This window comes from Simochromis diagramma, unplaced genomic scaffold (assembly GCF_900408965.1).
Source record: "Simochromis diagramma unplaced genomic scaffold, fSimDia1.1 OVJJ01000284.1, whole genome shotgun sequence".
NCBI classification, from domain to species: Eukaryota; Metazoa; Chordata; class Actinopteri; order Cichliformes; family Cichlidae; genus Simochromis; species Simochromis diagramma.
The window spans coordinates 2,812,510-2,835,967 of NW_024386871.1; the positions used below are offsets into that span (position 1 = coordinate 2,812,510).

General features: G+C 39.8%; 1 protein-coding gene across 3 annotated transcripts in view; it reads right to left on the reverse strand.

The window, feature by feature from the left end:
• LOC120733435 (nipped-B-like protein A) overlaps nucleotides 1–23,458 on the reverse strand; it is a 28,269-nt gene that overhangs the window by 4,150 nt on the left and 661 nt on the right. The window contains exons 2-45 of one of the 3 annotated variants that reach the window (XM_040031637.1): nucleotides 22,162–22,231; nucleotides 19,373–19,522; nucleotides 18,936–19,101; nucleotides 18,279–18,379; nucleotides 18,039–18,144; nucleotides 17,711–17,874; nucleotides 15,980–16,128; nucleotides 15,697–15,787; nucleotides 15,254–15,475; nucleotides 14,854–15,102; nucleotides 14,552–14,727; nucleotides 12,390–12,603; nucleotides 11,746–11,922; nucleotides 11,428–11,601; nucleotides 10,982–11,143; nucleotides 10,783–10,886; nucleotides 10,592–10,678; nucleotides 10,103–10,334; nucleotides 9,702–9,853; nucleotides 9,515–9,595; nucleotides 9,293–9,393; nucleotides 8,968–9,097; nucleotides 8,771–8,853; nucleotides 8,329–8,461; nucleotides 7,887–8,030; nucleotides 7,636–7,722; nucleotides 7,146–7,366; nucleotides 6,950–7,052; nucleotides 6,769–6,867; nucleotides 6,418–6,564; nucleotides 4,741–4,875; nucleotides 4,533–4,631; nucleotides 4,349–4,402; nucleotides 4,150–4,258; nucleotides 3,906–4,036; nucleotides 3,551–3,691; nucleotides 3,344–3,437; nucleotides 2,919–3,073; nucleotides 2,594–2,684; nucleotides 2,221–2,394; nucleotides 1,867–2,057; nucleotides 1,496–1,603; nucleotides 713–913; nucleotides 14–160 (exon numbers count right to left, since the gene is read on the reverse strand). In XM_040031637.1, coding sequence (XP_039887571.1) covers nucleotides 14–160; nucleotides 713–913; nucleotides 1,496–1,603; nucleotides 1,867–2,057; nucleotides 2,221–2,394; nucleotides 2,594–2,684; nucleotides 2,919–3,073; nucleotides 3,344–3,437; nucleotides 3,551–3,691; nucleotides 3,906–4,036; nucleotides 4,150–4,258; nucleotides 4,349–4,402; nucleotides 4,533–4,631; nucleotides 4,741–4,875; nucleotides 6,418–6,564; nucleotides 6,769–6,867; nucleotides 6,950–7,052; nucleotides 7,146–7,366; nucleotides 7,636–7,722; nucleotides 7,887–8,030; nucleotides 8,329–8,461; nucleotides 8,771–8,853; nucleotides 8,968–9,097; nucleotides 9,293–9,393; nucleotides 9,515–9,595; nucleotides 9,702–9,853; nucleotides 10,103–10,334; nucleotides 10,592–10,678; nucleotides 10,783–10,886; nucleotides 10,982–11,143; nucleotides 11,428–11,601; nucleotides 11,746–11,922; nucleotides 12,390–12,603; nucleotides 14,552–14,727; nucleotides 14,854–15,102; nucleotides 15,254–15,475; nucleotides 15,697–15,787; nucleotides 15,980–16,128; nucleotides 17,711–17,874; nucleotides 18,039–18,144; nucleotides 18,279–18,379; nucleotides 18,936–19,101; nucleotides 19,373–19,436 — 5,949 coding nt within the window. In that variant the 5' untranslated portion in view covers nucleotides 19,437–19,522; nucleotides 22,162–22,231. Of the gene's footprint in view, nucleotides 1–13; nucleotides 161–712; nucleotides 914–1,495; nucleotides 1,604–1,866; nucleotides 2,058–2,220; nucleotides 2,395–2,593; nucleotides 2,685–2,918; nucleotides 3,074–3,343; nucleotides 3,438–3,550; nucleotides 3,692–3,905; nucleotides 4,037–4,149; nucleotides 4,259–4,348; nucleotides 4,403–4,532; nucleotides 4,632–4,740; nucleotides 4,876–6,417; nucleotides 6,565–6,768; nucleotides 6,868–6,949; nucleotides 7,053–7,145; nucleotides 7,367–7,635; nucleotides 7,723–7,886; nucleotides 8,031–8,328; nucleotides 8,462–8,770; nucleotides 8,854–8,967; nucleotides 9,098–9,292; nucleotides 9,394–9,514; nucleotides 9,596–9,701; nucleotides 9,854–10,102; nucleotides 10,335–10,591; nucleotides 10,679–10,782; nucleotides 10,890–10,981; nucleotides 11,144–11,427; nucleotides 11,602–11,745; nucleotides 11,923–12,389; nucleotides 12,604–14,551; nucleotides 14,728–14,853; nucleotides 15,103–15,253; nucleotides 15,476–15,696; nucleotides 15,788–15,979; nucleotides 16,129–17,710; nucleotides 17,875–18,038; nucleotides 18,145–18,278; nucleotides 18,380–18,935; nucleotides 19,102–19,372; nucleotides 19,523–22,161; nucleotides 22,232–23,458 lie in introns of all 3 variants that reach the window. The other 2 variants (XM_040031635.1, XM_040031636.1) reach the window with 2 other exon arrangements.

Below are 23,458 nucleotides of genomic sequence, written 5' to 3' on the forward strand. Positions count from 1 at the left end.
ATGTCTTCCCCACCTCTTTAAAGGTTTGCAACAAGTTGCTGCCAGAGACGGACAGGGTGATGTCTATATGGTGCATGATGAAGAGAGGCTCCTCCTGGCTCTGGTATGGAAAACAAGCAAGGTTGTCTGCGATAAACAGGAGCATGTTTACGTCCGTCTTCTGCAGAAAGAAAAGAAATGTGGAGCTTGATCAAAAGTTAGCACTTGGTACAAAATAACAGTGCAATATTACCCAATTTGAGTTCAAATGCTCATACATAAAAGTTAACTGTGTATACTGAAATCAGAAAAGATGTAATATTGTAGACTGAACTTCAGCATTTGTCGCTTAATAAAAAGGTCTTCCTTTAAGATCAGTGTTATCCAAGCTCAGCAACCAGAGGAATCTGAAAGCTCATGTTTTCATTTGTCTGGATTCCCTTTTCTCTCTTTACATTTGGCCTAATATGGGTATTATTGTACACATTGTGTTGTTCTGATTTGTTGTAATTCTATCTAGTTGTAACCAGCGGCATTTCTAGACTAATTTACATTTGCATAATGATGTCAGGCTAGTTCTAACCTTAAGAGTTGTCATAACACACCAGTTATTACACTTACCACAAAGCAAAGAACTCAAAGTATATTTTTACATTGCATACAGTTAATTAGGAAACACCATTTGGCACTAAGGAGTCATAACATGTGCTAAGATGAATGCTGGTTAACTCACAGCACTGTCATCAAAGAGGTTCAGCAGCGAGATGAGAAAAGCCCTCCGGTGTTGTCGGTTCCCTCGGATCATAGTGAAGAGGTGGGAGCAGAGTGCCGAGTGGGTCTCGTCCTGTCTGAATCCTCTTATGATGGATTTACGAGATGAATTAATGGCCTGCTGCAAACTGTATGACATCTTCATCCCAGCAACTGCCTTCATCTGTTATAAAATATATTGGGTGACGAGTGTTAGAAACACAGCATTTCTATCACTACTGGGACAATTATTGTACTGATAATGTTCCTTTTAAAAAAAAAAGTATCATGTACATTCACTTTATTAAAAAGAACAGTGAATAAATGAATGGCTGTGGTACATTTATCATTAGATTAGACCAAAATCCTGAATGTTATGTTTTTTGATCTTCTTTACAGCAGAAGATCCAGAACATGATCTCTCAAGAGACTGGAAACTGTTCTGGCATTAAATGGTGCAGTGGGTAGAATAAATGTTGTGATCTGTACAGGGTGTACCCTGCCTTTCGCCCTGACACACCTGGATAGGCTCTAGCACCCCAAAACCCTGAACTGGACAAGCGGTTAAGAAAATGCACGGATGGATTTTTTTGTCACATAAATCTAAGGCTCATCTTGTCCATACTGTATTACTGTTATTCTGGTTGTTTTTTGCAGCCGTTTGTGCTAAAGGTAAAGAGGGTTAAAAGAAGACAAAAAAAACCCAAAAAGTAACAAGGTAAGACCTAAATCTGGAATGCGAAAAAAATGAAAAACACCAACTCACGTGGATGAATCCTGTGTACTTCTTGTCAATCTCCACCAGCTGCTGGTCTGCTTTGTTCCTCATGCTGGGCTCTGGGTCTGTTCCCATTGCAATGAGGTAGGGTACACACTACACAGACAGGATAAAAGCAGTGAAGTTCACATGCATATGCATTTTACTTCTGTTCATGAAAAAAAGAGAAAACAGATTAAAATGAAAGTAACTAGTGATTTTACAATAACTACAAACTAATGAATATTGGTTAGCTTTAAGATGCTTGCATACAAAAATTACTTTGAGGAAAAAAAGTGCTATCAATAGACCAAACACAAACAATTATTTATTGATAGTGATATAATAATGACACGTGATAAGTTCTTGCTTTCAATTACCTGAACAGGATGGATGAGACCCTGGTTGAGCGTGAGAGCTATGACGTTGAGAGCAAAGTGACGTACGCTGGATTGGGTGTGGAAGAAAGCCTCCAACACCTGCTTTAAATAAAGCTGCATAATGGAGCTGCTCATCCCCGAAGAGATGTCTCCCATCTCCTTCAGATCCTCTTGTTTGGACATTTTCTTCCCTACAAGTACAAAAAAACCATAAAATATACAGATTGTCCCTTCTAGACGATGTTCATTTTTATATAGTGAAGTAATAAAATCACTTGAATTGACAAAATGTTATAACAAGCATATTATTCACTGTGACGTCTAAAAGCTGTTTAAAAAAACAAATCTACTTACATTCTCTGTCTGCTTCCTGCATCCGCGTGTCTTCCTCCTGAAGGTATGTCTGGAGGTTTTTGAGGATCTGAATTTTGAGGTTAATTGAGGAGCCACTGTCAGCCAGGATGCCATTATACAAAGACTTCACCTCAGGCATAAACATCTGGCTGGGATGCATGATCACAAGAAAACCTGTGTGAAAAGAATAACAAAGATCAAATACATGTAAAAATAAGTAAATGACACATCCTTCTATATAATCTCAACCTGCTGTGGCCAGGGAATCATTTGCTCATCTCTGGTCTTTATATTATAGTCCTATAAGCTGGTAAAATGACACTGTAGGTCCTGGAGTCAGTCTAATCACATTAAAAAAACATTATGTTCTTACCTAAGCCAATGATGGCTTTGGTCTTGACCTCCTCATCTTCATGCTTGGTGAAGTATAGCAGCAGCTCAAGAACTTTCTCCTTGATAACAACCTTGACAACACGTCAACACATAATTATGAAACTGCAGACATTTTCATACATATTTTTTAAAACAGCAATCATAAAGTTGCATAATGAGCTGCTTCATCATAGCCAATCGTGGTTGTGGACAAGATCCTCAAAGAAGAAGATAACTGGACGTAAAGCTGTAATCCAAAATTAGACCCAGTTTTCATTTGAAATGTTCATTTTTAATCAATAATTAATCATTAACTACTACCCTACCTTGGTGGTGCCCTTGAACTCTTCCAGATCAAAATCAAAGTGTCGGGCCAGGGCACCCACGGTGAAGAGGGATCGCAGCAGGAAAGGCTTGTTTGCTACCAACTTTGTGTCGTTTGGGTCCTCCTGATGCTGAACCTTCAGCCTGTTAAGTGCACCTAAGAGGGGACGAAAAAAACATTTGAATTGAATTTTTTAAATTCCATTCAATCTCTGTCTGCTTAAAATGGAATTTTATAGTTTATAGGCCTTCTGCAATGTTTTTTGGAGAACTTGTGGCTAAACTAAATCCACTCTTCTGAAGAAACAGTGGGATATAAATAGTTACATTTCTTTGGCTTTTGAATGGATTAATGTGGAAATTCAGCAGAGCTATGCTATCCCTATTAAACACAAACATTATTACTCCAGGCATTAGCATCTCTCACCATAGAATCTGTTGAAGCAAGCCCACACAAACTTATAGTTGTGTGTGACTTTGTTCACAACGGCTCCGAGACAGCTCACACAGTGTTGGACCACCTGAACACAGGAAGATAAACCATCATGTTACCTCTTTAACAAAACTGCTTACAGCTTATATACTTAAATTGGGCAAACTTATATAAACTTGTTAAAACACTGCTGCCACGCACCGTCATGCCATATTTGATGATGAGCTTCATGAGGTCTTCTTCAATGGTCGCAAGGAAAGTTGCACTGGGGTGCTCCATCAGAGGAACCACAAGCTCCAAAATCTTTGCCACATTACAGATAACCATGAAGTCATTGGCAGTCTGCAGGGGAAACAAAATATGAATGTTATAAAAGTATATTAGGAAAAATCAACTCAAAGAAAGTACTCCTTCTCCCTTTCAATCGAATCATTAACTTAACAACTGAATTATCTTTACAAATCAACAATATAAAGTTATAGTATATACTAGTAAACATTATCACATTAATAACTCTTCAAGAACAAAAAACATTAGTAATTTGGAAACAACTTACATTACACTTTGTCGTCAGGTAGGGTTGCATGGTCATAGCATGTTTGACCATAAGCTGGGCGCTGATCTTGCTGAACAAGTACAAGGTGGTGATACAAGCCACTAGCCGTGTTGAGTTCACCCCCTTGTTCTCTATAGAGGGAAAAGGAGTTAACAATACATGCAAAATTACAGTACAAGTACAATGCTTAGGCAAGGATATATGTTTACATTTAAATATATAACCAATATATATCCAAACATACCTGCAAGAGACTCCTCGTATTTAAGGATGTGTTCAACCAGATTGTCGACGAGCTGAACACAAGCCTTTTCGGCTGGCTTATATGATGCGTCCTCTTCAGATTTGAGGAGCTAAAGAAAGGAGAAAAATGTTTATAAGGTTTTAAACAATAGCAGATCTCAAAACAGATATCTATTATATAATAAAGCTCAAATGCTAACATTTTGAAGAAGCTGTTCAAACCAATCATAGCCGGTGTCTCGACAGGCTGCAACCTAAAGACATCAGAGGAAATGATTAATAATATGCAATCATCAACTACTGGTTGAGAACTGACACCCTACTGTTTTTTTTACATTTATAATTTTAAATCATTCAACAAAGTGGTAATTCAGTTAAATGTACCACATCAGTGATGTTGAGAATCTTCCTGGTCATGGTTTCTTTGTCATGGGCTGGAGTTGGAGTAAACCACAGCTTCTGGAATGTCTCATTCACCAGTTTCTATAAATAAGAAATGCAATAATAAAAAAATGAAATAATAAATATCTACAAAGAATTCTATGAAGAATGGAAGCCACGTCTTAACAACCATCTGTAAGCAGATCCATACCTTAATTCCTTCCTCGTCATTGACCCTGCGGATCATCTTCACGCACATCTCAGTAATCTTACTGAAGGTCGGTTGCTCCAGACAAATATCTCTGAGGATTTTGATCACCCGTTTTCTCACACTGATACCAGTGTCCTAAAATAAAAAGCAATTAAATTAATAAACTGAAGTATAATTTTTAAAATGAATTTTAAAAAGAGAAAAGAGAAATGTATGCATTTGGTGTAGTAGCATTTTTTCACCAACAGGTGGCAGAATAAGACTGTAATGAAGAGTGAACTTCTCATGAACCCACTTGAACATTTCCATGACAACAGGGACAACAATTTCAACTGTTCACTTCCCAGATGCTAAGCACAGAGAGTAACTAGAAAGACTTTGAGTTCACCTGAATTTTAGTACTAACAGCATGTTGTCACGTGTGCTTTTTAATCCTAAAACCTTAAACTGCTGCTGGAAAACAGATTTAAATAACTCACGCAATAGAAAACCTGAAACTGCCCTATTAACCATTTTTTTAGGACTCTCCAAATACATTTCTGATGTACACTTGGTGTACCCCCCTCCAAAACAAAACAAAACAAACCCCAACCAAACACAAAACAAGCCAACAACCGCATTACTAGCCCAGAAGAAGTGTGCAGCAATCAGAGAAAAACACAATATTTACATGTATGCAGTTCATCAACAGACACATGAGTATTACTAGTATTGATCTGTGTAAGAAACCATCCTGCAGGTGCTAGGGACAGCTTAACAATGAAAGCACAAGTGAAGGGCCAAGCAAAAACACAGCAACTAAGGCTACGTCCACACGTACACGGGTATTTTTGAAAACGGAGATTTTCTGTTTTCGTTTTAAAAAAATAATCCCGTCCACACATAAAGGCAGAAATGAAGGAAAACGCTGCTAGGAACATGCCAAAGCAACAGGTGGTGATATATTCCTAACCGTGTAGAAATGTTGGCCAATCAGAAGTCTAGAAACAGTAAACAAAGCTGGGGCATAGAAGCAGAACCGAGTCGTATGTGTGGAGGGACAGTAACTGTGTGTGTGTATATGTAAGCATTTAAACACTGCAGAGAGTACAATTAACAGTAACAGTATTGTAGAAATTCATTTCACCGAAACAATAACGTGGCGCACAGTGTGACGTCAAAAAAGGCGCACACCTTTGACGCTGCGGTTTCTGCGTTTTTCTCGTCCACACGTAAATGCAAAAACTGAGTTTTCAAAATATCACCCTGCCGGAGTTTAATCTCGTTCAGTGACCGAAAACGCCGTTTACGTGTGGACGAAAGGTGCAAACGCATAGAAAAATCTGCGTTTTCAAAAATACCCGGGTACGTGTGGACGTAGCCTAAAAGCCCACAGTACAATGATGAATATGCCAAAACAGTGTAAAAGCTAAAATAATTATAGTAATGATAATTCTAATGCTATATTTCCTCATTATCTATGGAAAAACATCAAGTATTTCCAAATCAATCAATTGGTACAGAATTGAAAAATGTTAGCTATTATAACCCAGCATCCTAATGTCACACTCAAGGTGTGGTGGACACACGATGGACCTAGCATGTGAAGTCACAGCTGTGTTTTTTGCTTTTGCGCCTTTAGCACCTATATGCAAACCACAGCATAACTGGGAATAAGTGACTGACTGGACAACTTACCAGTATCCTCTCTATGAGCATGTCGTAATATTGCTCAGTGAGTTGGGGTCTGCTGAGCACAAACTTGCCCAGCAGCTCTACAGCTGCCTCTCTCACACTGGTGGAGTTGTCCATTAAACGACCATGGACACCACGCTGCATGTCGGACTGCAGACAAAGACAGCAATCAGTCAGCATATAGCAAACTACAAGAATTACAAGATACCTTCTGAACAGAATGCTGCAGAATAAGAAGTAAATTTTGAAAGAGCAAAGCCATACAAAGAATATAAGTTAAGACAGCATCATGTGCAGTAAAAAAAATGTTAACAATTAATGCACTTGCTACTATAAACAGAGATAGAGACATACCCTTGCCAGTATGCTGGGATCAACAGCCACGACCTCAGACAGACATTTCATGGCTTTAGTCCTTACAGCGATGGCACTTTCTCCAAGGACTCGTAAAATCTGGTAAAGAACAAAGAATGTTTATGTTTCTCTGGGGGGGGGGATTGAAATGCTTTTGCTAAAAAGAAAATCACACTCTTACCTGTGTTAAATAAATATCAAAGCTCTGGGCGAACGGCCTCATAGAGGCCAAATAACGCACAATCAAACAGGCATCTTCATAGTCCACAGTGTCAGAGTTCATTCTGTTGAGAAGCAGGTTACAGACTTGCACAGTCACACAACTGCACTTGTGCAAATAAAAGAAAGTACACTGCTGATATATCGCACATTCTTACTTCAGTGTGGTGAAATGAGCTGGCGTGGTCTTAATGATGTTGCGCAGGAACTTCTTGCGCTTCTCAGCACGCTGCATAATTTCTCCGGTAGTTTCCACCTCCTTGGCATGTTGCGGGCCGTCTGAAGAGTCTTCGTCCTTTGGATTCTGGTTACGCATGGACTTTTCAGCCTCGGTGGTGGCATCGCGGAACCACTGAGCAATGTAAAACTTTCTAGCAAACTAGAATGCAAAACAGATCTCAGTATTACATTCATAGCATTCAAAGAAAATAATTACTTGCAGTAAGGAACATTTTTATTTGCACACAGAGATAACATGAGCAAATACCGTTTTAAACCATTTAAGATATGTCTTCTTATTTAAGAGAAGAAAGATTTATTAATATGGTAGTTTCCAACAGATTCCTCAAAAGCCAGTTCAAATGCAATGTGAAACTTATATCTAAACCTTAAAGAGTTCACCACATTCAACCTAATGAAAATACCCACCACCAGTGAGGCATCTGTCTCAGCGTTCTCCTCCAAGTAGTCCAGCAGAGCCTTCTGTAGCTGTTGGGTCTCATCGCTGCCTTGAGACTTTAAACGGGGAAGAATAAGTGGGAAAATATGTTTATTGTGCCAAATGGTAGGAATGTAAATCATCAAGCAAGAACACATTTTCTGCATTTTACTCATTTCTGTCCCCATAAAAAACAAGAAAACAGTATCCTAAATCATTAAATTCAAAGCTGTCCTTTTACCTCTTGTACGATACGATCAATTGATCTCTGGTCCATCTTGCTTGTCACTGCATCCTTCCTCAGACGTGCAGCCACTGTGCCCAAATAGTCTAGAGATGCTACTCTCAGAGCCATCTCTGTCTGCTTATTACTGAACTGGTGTACCTAATAGGAGAAAAAGGCACAGGAATGGATGAACACAAGAACACTCTCATTTAAAAGCCAAACTGAAAAAAAACTGCTGTCATAAAGTTGATTTTCATAAACCACAGAGGTCAAGTTTGATCAACTGTGACACAAATGTTTTGAAAATGTTGTATAAAATAGGAACATTTGCTTTCCTGGAGCCTCCATGACTTTTAACAAAGTCATCTCCTGCTATTAATCTGGATCATCTGTTCTCAGAAACACTGAGAAAAATACTTGCATTTCCAGTTTAAAGAAAGATCTTAGTCATGCTAACCAGCAGTCTCCCAAGCAAACTGAGCAGCAGCTCTGCAGCAGGCCATTCTGGTTTGTTCACTGTTGAAAGTAGGTCCTGGACAAAGTTCTCAAATAATGGACGGTAATCTTCTTCTCCCTGCTTGCTGCCACACCTGAGGGAGGCAAAAAAAGGAAGAAAGGGGATAAATAACAGGAAAATAACTATGCTCTGAGAGCATAATGAGAAATGATTAATGGTAACAATTATAATCAAGGTCAGACAGCCAACGATCAGAATTAAGACAGAAGTTTTAATACGGCTGAACAAGCTGGCAGAATACATCTGGAAAATCCTATAGAGTTACAGCTACTTCAAAACGTTCCTAGTTTGTCTCAATGTTGACTGATGACAAAAGGGATCTTAGCAACATTCAACAGTGTCATCAAAAAGTATAAATAGGAAGAAAACAATTTGAAATTACTTTTTAAGGAAGACTGAGAGGAAGTTTTGCGCAGTTCTCATTGCAGTCTCATAAGAGTTTGTTATCAACACGTCCTGATCCACCTGAAAACAAAAAAAAAAAAAAATCTTGAGCAAATGGTGTGTCTGACTGCATGTTGTATTGAATAAAACTAAATTTGCTGATGTTTGTATGGGTTTGTCAGCTTGTGCACCTACCTTGGTGTCATACTCTTCAAAAACATCTTTGTCACTGGGTAGGTGGACCACACACTGGATCAGCTGCAGAACCAGTGCTGTTACCATTTGGATGTACATCGGTTCTCCATCCTGGTCTGAACTGTTCAGCCTAAAACACAGAAGGTCAGGATAAACCACAAGTTACTAGCATTGCACAATCCAGTAAAAAAAAACATCAACACGTCTGAACAATTTTTATTTCTACATTGATGGTCAGACAATTCTCAAAGCTCTCAATTCATGCATTAACCTGGCAACTCTGAATAGCCTCAAATTTATGTGAATTAGTGTGAAAATGGGTTACCTGAAATTCCTGAGGGAGCGTTTGCTGGTGGGCAGTCTGGCCAAAGAGGTAAAGATCTCCTCAAGGATCAGCTGCCGATGCTTCTCATAACGTGAGAACACCTGTATACAGCAGAATATGAAAAAAAAATGTAAAAAAGATAAAAATTGCAAAATAACATTCTGGACCAAATGCCCTAAAAGGATGCTTTTAAATAAACACTCAATTTTTGTGCAGACGTACCGCTGTAACTAGTTTAATGGCACACAGCTGAAGCTCACTGACATTCTCTACAAAGAATGGAGTGATTCCCATAGAAGAAACCTGGAAAAACGGGACATGCACAATATGAGAAATCATGCAAAATGCAATGCATGTCTGCATGTCTGACTTAAACTAATGTACTAAGTGCAACACTCTTAGCATTTACCTGGAGGATGGTGGTGTCTGTAAGCAACTGTATCTCTAGGAGCTCAGAGATGTTGCTGACAATGTCACACACTTTGTTGTATAACATGACTATGACACGCTGCTTGTGCGTGGAGCATTTTGCACGCTTTGCCTTCGAGCTCAACATGCCACCTATAAAAACAACAGAAGTAATTTTTTAAAAGATAATGAACATAATAAGAAAATTAAAAATCTTAAATTAAGAAATACTATAATTTTGCAAGCTGAAAAAAAATTGTTCCTGATTTCATAAAGCAATCATCTATTTCAGTTTGACAAACTGGCACTGGCTTATTTATCATTTGGTCTACTACTAATGTTAAGTTTATGAAGAGTTTCTAAAGTTAATAAAGAAAAATGAATGCAGAATTCTTCCTGTACCTCCATGCGGGTCCACCCTGTAGACTGGATCATACTGTGGATACAGTGTGTTCTGAAGATGAAACTTGGTGTACTGCAGCACCCGCTCTATGACATCTTCTATGTAGACAGCCTTCGGCATGTGTGCTGAGGTCATAATGTTCAGAGCTGTCAGACAGGCATCTGCAGACTTTGTGACTCTCTCCATTATCAGATCTCTCCAAAGTCTTTCCTCGTCTTCAGCGTCATGGTCCTGTGGTTAAAAAGTAAAGAATGTGAACACTTTCTACATCAATAAACCAGTGTCAGAATGAGGAAGGCTATTATGTATTTCAGGAAGAAATGTGGAGTATTTTTTATGATTGTCAGCTATTTCAGCATTATTATGTTTTGTTCATGGTCTCTGTATATAGATTTCCGCAGTGCATCACTGCAGGGAGAAAAATACTCCAGATATTAAGTAATGCTGAAAGATAAAGAAAAATAGGAAAAGGGAGGAAGGGCACTCACATGGTTCATCATGGTGGATAGCTTGGACCCATCCTGGATATTCTTTTCAAGGATATTCAGAAGCTTCACCAACTTGTCTGATGGGATCTGTAAGAACAGACACTGGTTTTTAGATCTACATCTGAAGAACCATTACAAACCCACAACATCCCAAATGATGTTTTTTTTTATGAATAAATAGAATATAGTACCCTGCTGGAGATGCCCATGGCCTTAATTTTGGCAGATTCACTACCCAGCTCATTCAGCTGGTGTTTACCAAGCAGCAATTCCTGAGGTATCTCATCATCGTCTCCTGCTAGAAAACATAAACCAATAAATTAGGACTAAACTCTAATAAAATATAAGAAAACCAACATACCCACATTGACAGTCAGTACTGATACTTACCCATAGTAGTAAAATCCACATCCTCCAGATTTTCCAGTATGTTGTCAATGCTTGCCAAGAACCTCTTGAATGTAGAAGAGTCCATCAGTTCTTCTTGGGTCAGCTTGGGTTCATAAGCTTTCCGTTTCTTCTGCTTCTCCTTCATCTTCATTTTTCTGGCAACTAAGTGTGAGAAAAAAATTTTTTTAATTTTTTTTCAGGGGGTGTGCAAGAAAAAAATCTACTGTAAAAATCTGCTGTCAAGTTTTTCACATATCAGATTTACCTGATACTATTAAGCAAAATTAAGGTGTTTTTATGCATTTAAACATGTAAACACCCAACTCCACAATCAAAAATGGCAGTTTGATTTAATTCTGAACACCCAACAAAGGCATAATAATCTCTTCTGCTACACATGTTTCAGAAGGGAAACAAAGACCATTTGTAGCACTTAAATTACAGACCTTCACTCATGCTCGGAGGCGGCGAATCTTCCTCAGATGAGTCTCGGTAGCGGCTCCCTGATCCTCGGCGGCTGTCTCGGTGCCCACTTTTCCGGTGTTCCCCTGACCCTCTGCGCTCCCTCTCTTCGAACTCCCAAGCTCTGTCTTTCTCTCTGCGCTGCCGCTTCCTTGCAGCTGTAGAGATTTAGCATAAAATAATAAGGCCTAAACTCTGAAAAAAGAAGCTAAATTAAAAAAAATAAATAAATTCTCAATTCTCAGTAAAAGAACCTGCAAAAAATAGTTTGGTATAAGTTAGAATTGAATGAATTGACTCACACTCTCCAGTTGCGTCATAGTCTTCATCGGAGCTGACCTCAGCATATTTGGGCCTCTCATTTACTGTGCTTCGTTTCCTCTTGTTCATCTTTACCCTTTCACATAAGGGCATGGTAGACTCGATCTCTGCCAGCAGCTCTGGGGGCAGCTCCTTCAAAACTGCTGGGTCCATACCACCTGAAAATTTGACAATAATATTATACAATTATTAGCAAAATAATTTCATTGTATAGAGCAGACTTTCCCAAAGTGTGGGGCCCATCCCCTAAGGGGGGGGCGCAGAGCCATGGTAGGGGGGCGCGATATGAAAAGGGGGGGGGGGGGAAACAAAACGCTTGGACACTGCTAGCGCAGGGCACCCACAGAAACGCAAAGCAGGAGATGAAGCATAAGTGAATATGTTTCCAAACCAACTTCATTCTAAGCCAAAGACTAGAAAATATGGTGAAACATATCTGCCCTTTGGTTTCACCTGCACAAGTGCCAAGGTAGGTCTCCCCTGCAGAATTGGCTTTCCCTTCGTCGGGAGCAGCGCTTTACATTTTTCTTGTAAAATAAAGGGGGGCCTAGCAAAAAAAGTTTGGGAACCACTGGTATAGAGTGAAAAAACACATTGTAAATAGAATTTAAAAACAGCTTCTTACTTTTGCCGGACTTTCCTGAGGAGAGTCGGTTCTTTCCAGACTTGCTGTGCCGAATGATCCTCTGGATCTGGTCAACTGATAGCTTTTTTAGAACCACTACAGGCTTGGGGCGCTTCTCCAAGTCCTGCACCAATCCCAGCCTCTCCAGTTTAACTTTTGGCTGGCCCCACATATGACTTTCAGTCGATCCACTGCCTTCCTTGTCACGATTGATCTGGGAGGAAAAAATAAGATAGGAGTGAGAAAAAACATCCAGTATAGTCAAGTTCAAAAATCAATATGTTCCACACTTCACACAATTAGAAAGAAAACATGGGCTTCATTCAGAACAGAAAATAAGGTGTGAATAATGACTCAAACTGAAATGAAATTGGTGATTTTGATGTTAGTTTCCAGTGTCTTGATAGCAAAGCACAAAGATATATTCCACTGTTTTTCCAAAAATATCCAGGTCTTAACTTGTAGAACAAACAGTGAACACATGGTGTTGTCGACACTGCAGTGCAGTCCCACTTCTAATTGGGAGTGACTAGCCAAAACTTAGGATGCAATTTTGGATGTTCCCACTTGTATTACGCTTGCAGTGCAACAAGTAATTTGTGCTAATTGTGCTAAGTGAAAAGTGGGAGTGAGCAGCAGCTCATTGATGCAACCTTTGTTCACATTAAGAATATATTTAAGAAGCTTTGTCAAGTCTACAAATCTTTAGTAACTGAATAACATTTAAATACCTAACCAGCTATTTTTAACATCATTTCAGTCATCGTACCACTCTTGATCTTCAACGTCATGTCAACAATCTGGGCATAAAATTTCTTACAACATGATTCTTCCCATGATTGTCCTCACAGTCAACCCGTTGTGAGGACAGTCATAAATTCTTAGTGAACACTGCACTGGCAGCCTTTCCTACACAACCATAGACAGACATGCTCTGTCAATTACCAGCTAAATCATTGCTAAGTACTACTAAGAACTTCCAGATGTCTATTCACTACAGAACCACTGGTGTTGTCCAGCTCTACCTCCAAGTCTAGCCTCGCCTCTATCCTAACCACAGAGAGCTCTTGAACTTCAACCATTTGAACTTCTAATCTGAAGAGAGTGCATATATAGTTTGATTATGTCTGGATAATTTAAGCATAGAAATTGAAGCATTTTGTGCCCTTTTTCTTTGGCATCGCCAGTCAAGATGGACAGGAAAGTCAGGCCTAGTACATAACCAAACAGAGGACTAGCCAGGAAGGACAAAACCTTTGGCAGAGGGGTCACACTCAACCAGGTGAAGTGCTTACAGAAATGATTTACTTGCATGCAATCCCCCCACAAAAAAACAGCAGTGGAAGATTTCTTTAAATGTGCTTGCTTTCATTCATACAAGATAAACAAAATAATTACCTCTACTTTTTCTACTCTAAAAGACAGTTAAGTGTGGTTAATGTGTTAAAGAAAATTAAAGACCAACACCGAGAATAAAAAAAGGCTTACAAATGGGAAACTAAAACCAAAAGAGTGTATAATGGTATGATTTGGTTTTGTGAGATTGCAGGCAGTGACAGCTGAATGATTGGTAGGTGGGTAGATATTTGTTTTGGGTCAGCCCAGATCACCTTAGGGATCTGGAAGTTCTTCAGTGCGCCACTATGCCCTCCCAGAAGCTGAGCAGGGAAAGAATCTGGAAGTTTAGCACCAGAAGCTGACGAGGGGAGTTTGGAACCATCTTGTCTACTGCTGCTCCGACCAGGGTCTCCAGTGGAGGAAGCCCTGAAGCCAGACCTATCTCGATCGCTTCGGGAGCGAGAATCAGGGGACCGCCTGTCTCGGCCAGTCTCACTCCGATGCCTCCTATCCCTGTCAGACTCACGGTCCCTGTTTGACGACTTGGGCAATTCTCCACGTCTGTCTGAGGACTTCTCATCATGTCTGTGCTTTGAGGATTCCCGACCTTCTCTCCTGCTGTCATGCTTATCGACCCTGTTCTTGATGACTTCCGGTCGTCCATCTGGTTTCAATCGCAAAACTGTGTCAGAACCCTCCACAGCAGCTGGCCCACTAGCTGGTTCTTCAGGCCAGCGTTGGGCCTCAAGGGCAGGGACAGGGGCAGCCAGACAGGGGTCGAGCTGACCGTCAGCTCGGCCTGCCTGCTGGAGGTCGATGCTCACCATGAGGGGAGGGCGGCTGGCACCGTTCCCAGCTGCAGTGGCCTCTTGCGGAGTCAGTTTGCCAGCATTGCCCCCTCCTGTTGATCCGCTGCCCGGGGCACCTGTGGGCCCACCTGGTCCCCCTGCACCTGGTTCCAGGGGAAAGGAGTCCTGCTTTCTCTTCTTCAGTGGCTTGTCTGTAAAGAGAGAGACAAGTAATTAAAATTAAATACCATGACAAGATGTTATAATTCAAAGCAAAACATTTTTTAGCTGTAGAGTTATATGTAAATGTTAATTCTATGTGAACTTCTCTTACACACCTTTATCTTGCACCTCCTTGGAGCACTTCTCACTAGCAGCCTCTCGTTCTATCCTTTCAATTTCAGCAAGTGCATCCAGCTCTGCCTCATCATAAGGGGAACTGGGAGGCTGAAGTCCACTGGCACCACCTACTTGCTGCTGATGTTGCAGCCGCGCTCCCAGATTTTGCTGGAGAACAGGAACCTGCTGAAAGCCCAGTTCTGCCTCCATATTGTCTGAGTTCTGATCCATGCCTGGCATAACATCACCTGAGATATTAACAGAAACACTTTACGTGGTTGGATTCAAAAGGGGTGGTGGTAGTCCTGTTGATCTAAAATGATGCATCACGATGTACCTCATCAGCATTTCTAGTAGATCAAATAGTTGTGAAACTGATGGAGAAAAACAACATCTCACCTGGGGGATCCGACTCATTTGACTTGACCCTGGACAGCTTGAGGGTGAGCTTTGTTGAGTCCTTGTTTGGAGAGCTAACAATGTCGTACATATCTTTCTCCTCTTTTACTATTGGGACTTTCTTTCTTTGCTGTAGCTGCTGTTTCTGGTCAGGTACTCCTTCCCTTGGTGAGGGTGCATACGGGGGTGGTGACTGGAGAATCAGTGGGGGACGAGAACCCGCTGTGAAGAAGGAAGAACACAAGGAAGAGGAGATAAGAGTAGTGAAAAAGTGACATTCTTCAGAAAACATTAAACTACACAAATCCAGACATCTCTCTCTGATGAGGGATAACAGCCTCAAAGCAGTGTTTCAGAGTATGTAGCAGCTTCTCCCATAATGAAGAAAAGGTAAGCAAAGTGTATGCACTGTAGTGCCTCCTTTCCACTTCGAGTGTCCTTACGTTTGGGCGTTCCTTCACTGCTAGCTGGGGAGCAGCCTGACTGTGGAGACCTCAGAGGAAAAGATGGATTTCTCATGGCAGAATCACCCTCCTCCAAAAGAGAGACAATACAAACAAGTTAGCATGTAACACCTTTACACTCAACTTTCAACATTGCTCTCAATTATATCAACACAGCTACTGTTAAGACCTAAATAAATTGTACCAGATAAATATATTCAGGGTTTTATTGTGGTATGTAGTAAATACACATTCATCTATTTAAAAACGGTGTCAGTTGTACCTCATTTCCCAGTCGATGTACAATGTTCAGGTAATCTTCAGTACCGTGTCTGTCTGAGTGGTGGTTGGCAGCATTAGGGATCTGCCCTGTTACTTTGCCCTCATGGATGTTTCTTATCCCACCTGGAACCATGGGACTGGCCACAGACACTAGCAGAAAAAAGACATTATTTTATTATTATCCACTAGTAGGGAAATACAAACATTGCTGATTAAAACAAAATAAATACAATTCTTTTGAACTGGAGGTGTACCCAAAAATTGCTGATAAAATAAGTAAGTATGCATATGACCAGTGATTTTTTTTAAATGCTTCGAAGTTCCTCAAAGAGATTTCATCAGGCAAAATAATAAGTGAATCAATAATTTCAACCATCAGGACCATATAGAAAGGCAATCAGAAGTTAGCTCATGAGTATTTGTATATGAAACCTACAAGATTAAACCTGCTGACATGTAAATAACTCATGATTTTGTTACAATTGAACAGAGAAACTTGAGTTCTGACTTCGAGTGCCCCCTTTTGTAATAGCACTCCCCAACAACTTCCTCCCCAGGGAAGACAATGTATCCACCACACCATAAATACTGTTCAAGTATGGAACAAGAAGGTGAATAAAAGCCCATGCCATCAAGGTTATTATACCTTACTAAAACTAATCTAAAAACTAACAATAGATATAAAGAAAGATTTGAGTTAACTAAAAATAAAAAACACATATTAGAAAAAATTGGAGAAGCTAGCCTTAATTTTAATCCAACTTAAAAACAAAACAAAAAAACTACATTTCAACTTGCCTGATGAGGCTGTGCTGTTTGTTGAAACCGCTTTCAAAAGGTTTTTTCTGACATATGCCTTTCATACAGTTATAATCAAAACGACTAAAACTAGCACAGAAATCAATAAACTAAACATTTTAAAACAATAAAAACTACCAAAAAATATTTTTGGAAACCAACTGAAACTACGCTAAATTGTGAAAAATGTCAAGATAAAAAAAAAAAAAAAAAATACTAAATTATAATAACTCTCCAAGGCATAAACGAAGAATATAATCTCAATGCACCAAAACACAGCTGATCCACAGTCTCCACCCCACAAACCACAGACCAAATGTGTCAAACACTAGGACACCCAGAGGTCCAGTGTTCATGCCCAGATGTGTCAGAGCTATTTCAGAACAAGAGAGACCAACACAAAATATGCACACAGTTTAAAATGTGTACCTAATCAGTGTATAGTCAACCTGTTTGTGTATAAGTGCCAAACTTTTGTTGGCGCTTAGCCAACAATATTTGAGAATCGAACAACACTGTTAACACACACACACACACACACACACACACACACACACACACACACACACACACACACACACACTTGTAGAATTAACAGAAAAAGGTCATGTTTGTGTACACCAGCAATGGCCTTGTAAATACAAAACATAAATATTTCCACAAATTATATTTAATTATAGGAGCCACAATTATCTGATGTGAGAACTTCAGTGTACATTCGAGTTATGTATGAAGAATATGAATTCAGTCAAACCCCTGCTTATTATTCAATTCAAAGGGAACAGAGTTTCCAGAAGCCAAAGCTACGGATATGGCTGACGAAATCAAACAAAGATGCCATCAGACTTAGTCGCAAGTTTAACATTAGAAAAAAAATTAATGATGAGTTCTGAGTGTCCATGCATGCGCATTAACATTAAACACAGGTTCTCACCTTGTTGAATCTGTTGGTGTTGGTTATAGCTGGGTGGTTGTTGGTGGGGATACTGCTGTATGTAACCTGTGGCAGGGCTCTGAGGAGTGTATGGGCTGGGTACTGGACTGTTCTGTTGGCCCATGTACCGGCTACTGGAACCCGTCGGAGGTGTCACAAACCGGCTAGAATAGAGAAAATGTAAGGACAGCAAATAAGAAGAAGCACACTGCATAAACAAAAAAAACCCCAAACATTTATTTAAATTCAAACATGATGTATTTGTATTGTGCTTTAATTAACATTTAAAATTTAAAGTTGGAATAAACCAGATTCTTGTCAATCTTACCTTGGTGGATTGGGAGAAATCGCAGCTGGCTGAAAGTTTGCAGACTGGGCAGGGCTATGCATGGAATTCATCTTAAAAGGTTGTACCATTGGCTGCTGCATGACATCTGTTTAGAAACAAAATTGAGAATTGAAATGAATAACCTTTATAGAAAAAAAAACAAAAACACAAAGCTTGATTTTTTTGTTTTTATATTAGTAACATAACGACTTAATGTGCAACAAGTAATTGCACCCATACTTTTCTCCCTGAAGATGCCAGGGTTCCTGGCCAGCATGGTCTGCAGCAACAGTGGTGCATCTCCCTCTGGTTCATCGCTACCCAGGTTGTCCTTCAGCTCTCTGAAAACACACAAAACGAGTTCACATCAAAACAATGAGGCAGATTAGAAAAGTGTCAGATTTAATGTCAAAAGCAGAAAGAAAATGCTGAATACATTTTAAGCAGTAAACAGAAATTTGACTATATGGCCAATTCGGAATCAGCAAATAAGCTAACATGAACATCTTTGAACTGGATTGGAAACTGGAGCACCTGGAGAGAACACAAATAGTTTTCTCTTCAGTACACGGGTTTTTGGCTTTTTATGTGTAGTATTTGCACCTAGAAAAGTTTCCCGCAGTGGAAGCATTAACATTCATGGTAGTCTTTCATCTCTCCGATTCATTAAAAATTAATCTTTTGTGTTTTAATTAGTTCAAGAATTAAGCAATGCAAAGCATCTCTTCTGCTTTAAATCAGCTTTAAAGCCAAGTTATCCTGACGTCTGAGCTTTAACAGCCAAAACATTTCTATGAAAACATGTTGGGGTTTTTGTTTGTTTATTTGTTTTTTAGTTGGCCTTTTGTCTTTGTTCATCCAGACACCATATTGTCTTACAGACACTTATATACTCACATGTGCTCTGTGGAGACCTGGTTCAGACCATGGGCTAGCTGGGAGGCCAGATTCTCATCCCGGCAGCCCAGTAGGCATGTGACTTCCTCCGCAATCCTCCCATTATATAGGAGGCTTTTAGTGGTGGTGGCAGGTAGAGGAGAAGGGAGGGGCAGCTGGTTCAACACTGATACAAGAAGAGAGAGTTTTCAGCAAATATACATTTTTAGGAGTTAAAATGTGAGCAATACAGGACATAAGGTCTCAGAAAAGTTTAGAGACGCAGAAGTAAATGGGGGGAAAAACAAAAACAAAACAAAAAAAAATGTGCATGTAATCACTATTGCACATTTCCATCTGTTCAGACCGAATGTTGCAGTTTAGGACTTAACACTGGGAGAGAAGACATAACAGAACTGTGAAAACTTGTGTTTGTAACATAACTATGTGACACTCACAGTCTGTGAGGCTAGCGATCCCAGCAAGAGTGGTGATGGGAACATGAGGCATATCCCCATTCATGCTGAAGGTGAGGGTGGGGGAGTGTGTTGATACACAGGTAGATCAGGGGGTCGATGGACGACACCCGTCCTCACATCTCCTGGCACCTAGCAGAGACAGGGAGGTCGGTAAGAGAAAGACAAAAGCAGCTTTAGTGATGGACAAGAAAAGAGAAAGAACTGCTGCAGTACAGAATTACAAAATGAGTTAATGGTCATAAAAATGTATACAAAGAAATTATTTAACACAAAAATGCTATAATTAGTCATATTATTTAAATATAAAAATAGACCCAAATATTTGTTGTGTTTTTTTCTGTCTGCCTTTATGCTGACATTGCGTTTCATGTGGCAATGGTGTGCGCTGTAATAAATGTCCTGCTAGAGCGTGTCAATCAAAATAAAATGCTGTGTTCTTCATTGGTTATTCAATTATGATCTTACGTTTTTCACAGCATTTAGTAATGCCATGCAGCTAGTACAAGCGCACGTTAGTTGTGTCACTGAAGAAATGCCCCACAGATACAAAAGCACCGAGAACTGAATCCTGAGGAATGTACCACAAGGCGTGATTAATGGTTACTGAGGCATGTTGTGTGTGTGGCAAGTTTTCAATGTCACAAGGGTGGCTTTCTTTAAATCTGGCCTCATAATCTCTCATTTTTATATTCAAAGTTTCTGATTAAAATTGGTTGCAACATGTGCAACCCTTTCGCTGACAGATATTCTCAACTGAGGGAAGACAGCACGTTATATATGCAAACCCAATGAGCCGCTCATTGGTAATGCCATCGTACAAAGCCAAGCAGGTACAGTAGCACGAACTGTACGCATCACAAACCGACAAGCATACAGTCTGTGATGCAAAAACATTTTTAGTACTCAATTTCACTCCACTATTGTTTATTACACAGATGATTCAAAACAAAAACTTAATTGCTAAGTCAATTAACTAAAGTGCTTTCCACACTGCCCTGTACTTTAACATGAGACAGTCTGGGACCTAAATGCACTTTCTGGGAATCATGTTAAATATATCACTTTTTTTTAAGGTTAAGAGCTCTAATGTAAAGTGTTCACTTCAGAAAAAAAACAAGCTCCGAGTGTGCATTGAGTGGTAAAATAAGCACATACAACTGAATATTGTTCTCTTGTCTTAATTGCAGACACGTTGCAGTTTGTTTGCAATTCGTGATTATTCTTCATAATGTGTATCAGTATATTCTCTTTATGAAAACACGTGCAAAGTCAGATTTTTCTTTGTGAAAAAAAGCCTGATTTAACAAAAGTTTTTTTTATAAAGTTGCCAGAGACTTTTGGGATATCCATAATTTTAGTTTTGTGTCTGAGTGTGTACTTGCTTTGTCGTATAGCCCTCAGGTCACAAAGTTACAGATCAACACAACTAATTGTTACATGACATACATGTCACACTAAAAATACGCTACAAATTTTTCCTGAATCCCCACATAATACTAAGTAATACTACTGAGTTATCTGGTTAGGCAATAGTGCTTTCTATTCAATAATCAGCTGTTTGTACATTTGTGGGTGCTACCAGCAGCTCCCGTCTCCCAAGTATCACAGAAAGTGAAGCTGGATTTCCAACAGAAATGTTGTTAAACCCATAACTGCTGCAGGTTACTAGGGCATTATCCACCTGCACCACCACATACTGTGTGTGTGTGTCAAACAGCTGTGTGACAAAGGCCTAGGTGTAGCTCTCACCGCTTCAGACTTTACACACACACACTGCTGTCAGTGCAAGGTGAAAAAGAGAGAACGAGAGAGAGAGAGAGGGAGAGAGCGCATAAAATGATTGAGCCTACTGTAACTGCAACAGATATTAGCACCTGAACATAAACGGTGTTACATTTTAACACCTGCCAGGTTCTGTCCTCCTTTTTGTTTTACTTTAACTTTTTTCTTGCTATATTAACTTTTTCCAGCCTATTATTACAGGTAAATAATGGTTAATGTAATTTCAAATCTTAACAGTTGTAGCTGTGTTAAAAAAAAAAAAAACAACACTTAAGAGGCAGGGAGTAATGCGAACACACTGCAAATGATTCCCAACTGTAAATATGCAATCCATGCTTCTAAATGACACAGAACAATATTTTCTGTAAAAAGTATTTGGCAGAGCACTTGGCTATGGGTCCTTAACCCCACTTTGAGAACCACTGATTTATGTGACATTGTATTTTATTCACACCTCTCCTAAGAGCAGAAATGCAAAATATACACAAACAAATATTGAGGAAGGGGTGTAAATGCAATAGGACAACATCAACAAAACTTTAAAAGCTTGCCTTACTCAGCTAAATGAAAGGACTAAGACTGACACGGGATGACTGCCCCTCAGCACACGTTTCTAATACCAAAAGCACTGTTAATCTGAATAGGGATTCATCTTGTGTTACTACGATTTAACTACATTGCCTGATGCCTAAACATCACTCATTTCAAACCATACAGCTCGCTGTGAGAAACCTTGAAAACCTGTGGCCCTTTTTTTGGATTGAAATCCCTTTGCTTGTTAGATCCTTAACCTCTGACAAATGTGTGTGGGGGGCACACAAGCAAAGAAAAAATGCAGCTGAAATGTTTTTAGCACAACTAATCACAACCTCTTGACAAGATACTTTGCACTTTACACTATTTTTAAAATCAAGACAGGAAATAACAACAATGTCAATATAAAGGGTAAAGTAGTTTAAGCTTTTGCAAATATAAATTAATGATACCTTTTTGACGAACTCTGTGCAGTCTCCTGTGGACTCACTGACATTTCAGATAAAAAAAAAGTCCTTCAATCTGCCAAAAAAGAAAATAGCTTTGCATCAGACTCTGTAACCTAAAACTGCATTTTACTCTTAGTTGTAAAGACTTCAAAAGAAGTTCTGCTTACAGCTAGCCAATGGAGCTAAACCAAAACAGTAAAATAATGCCAGTGCCTGCATTATTGTTTTGCTATGAACATCTCGTTAACACTACATTATCCGTAAAATTGAATGAAAAGTGTGTGGCACTGGCTTCTAAGAGAGAGCAACAAGTTTTGATCGACTTCCGCACATCACTAAAGCCATGCAAATATGTAAACAACATACTGCAACGCGACATGAACTGAAAGCATGCGATCCCTACTAGGCAAAACTTATCGTGCGCGGCAAAACTGTTGCAGGGTACCGACAGACGGATACTGTAAACAGTGCATTAGCACGCGGCAACTTTAGCATGCTCAGTGGTAGAGTGGTTTCCCTATGCATGCAGGGGCTTGGCTGACAGCTGTGAGACTGACAGGCAGGAGGCAGCACAAAGGAACAGATGCACTGTGATGGTGGCGGTAGTAGTGGGGGCTGCATCCTCCAGAAGCCGTCAGCCCCCGTGCACATTCTGCACACTGGCTAATTCGAGAAAGCCAACGAAACTGTACTGGCTCTGGTCAAGAGGGAAAATATCTGACAACATGCATACCTAACCCAAACAGTAAAGCAAGGAAGAGCAGGGGCAGCGTACGTTTCTGCGCGAACCATAGTCAAAATATTTCACAGCAGGTTCGCCACCAAAACCACTACTAGCCCTGCCAAAGGCTCCAATAACCCGAAACACAGCCTAAGATGTCAAACAGCATTAATAATAACAGCAAAAAAGTTAGCTCCCGTGCAGTTAATATTAGCATCAATTTCAATGTTTATCTTAGCATAACTGCAAGCGGCAGCTCGCTACTTGCGAACAAAACCTCTCCAACCTTTGCACTGCCAAGAAGTTGACTGTCTGGATCGTTCGAGCTAAGCGTGAAGCTAGTGTTACCACTGAGTATAGCAGCTAAGATGAGTAACGCTAGCTGCCCAACATTCACTAACAACAATAGTCGTGTTTTAATAGCTAGCCAGTTATGCTAACTAGCTGTAAATGTTGTCAGTTAGCTCCTAATGCTGCTGCTCGTTCAAATAAACGGAAGGCAATGCAAATAATACAAGGAAGCGTTACTAGGGGTTTATGAATTTTTAGCAAATTTCCATTTCGTTCGGGGAGGAAACG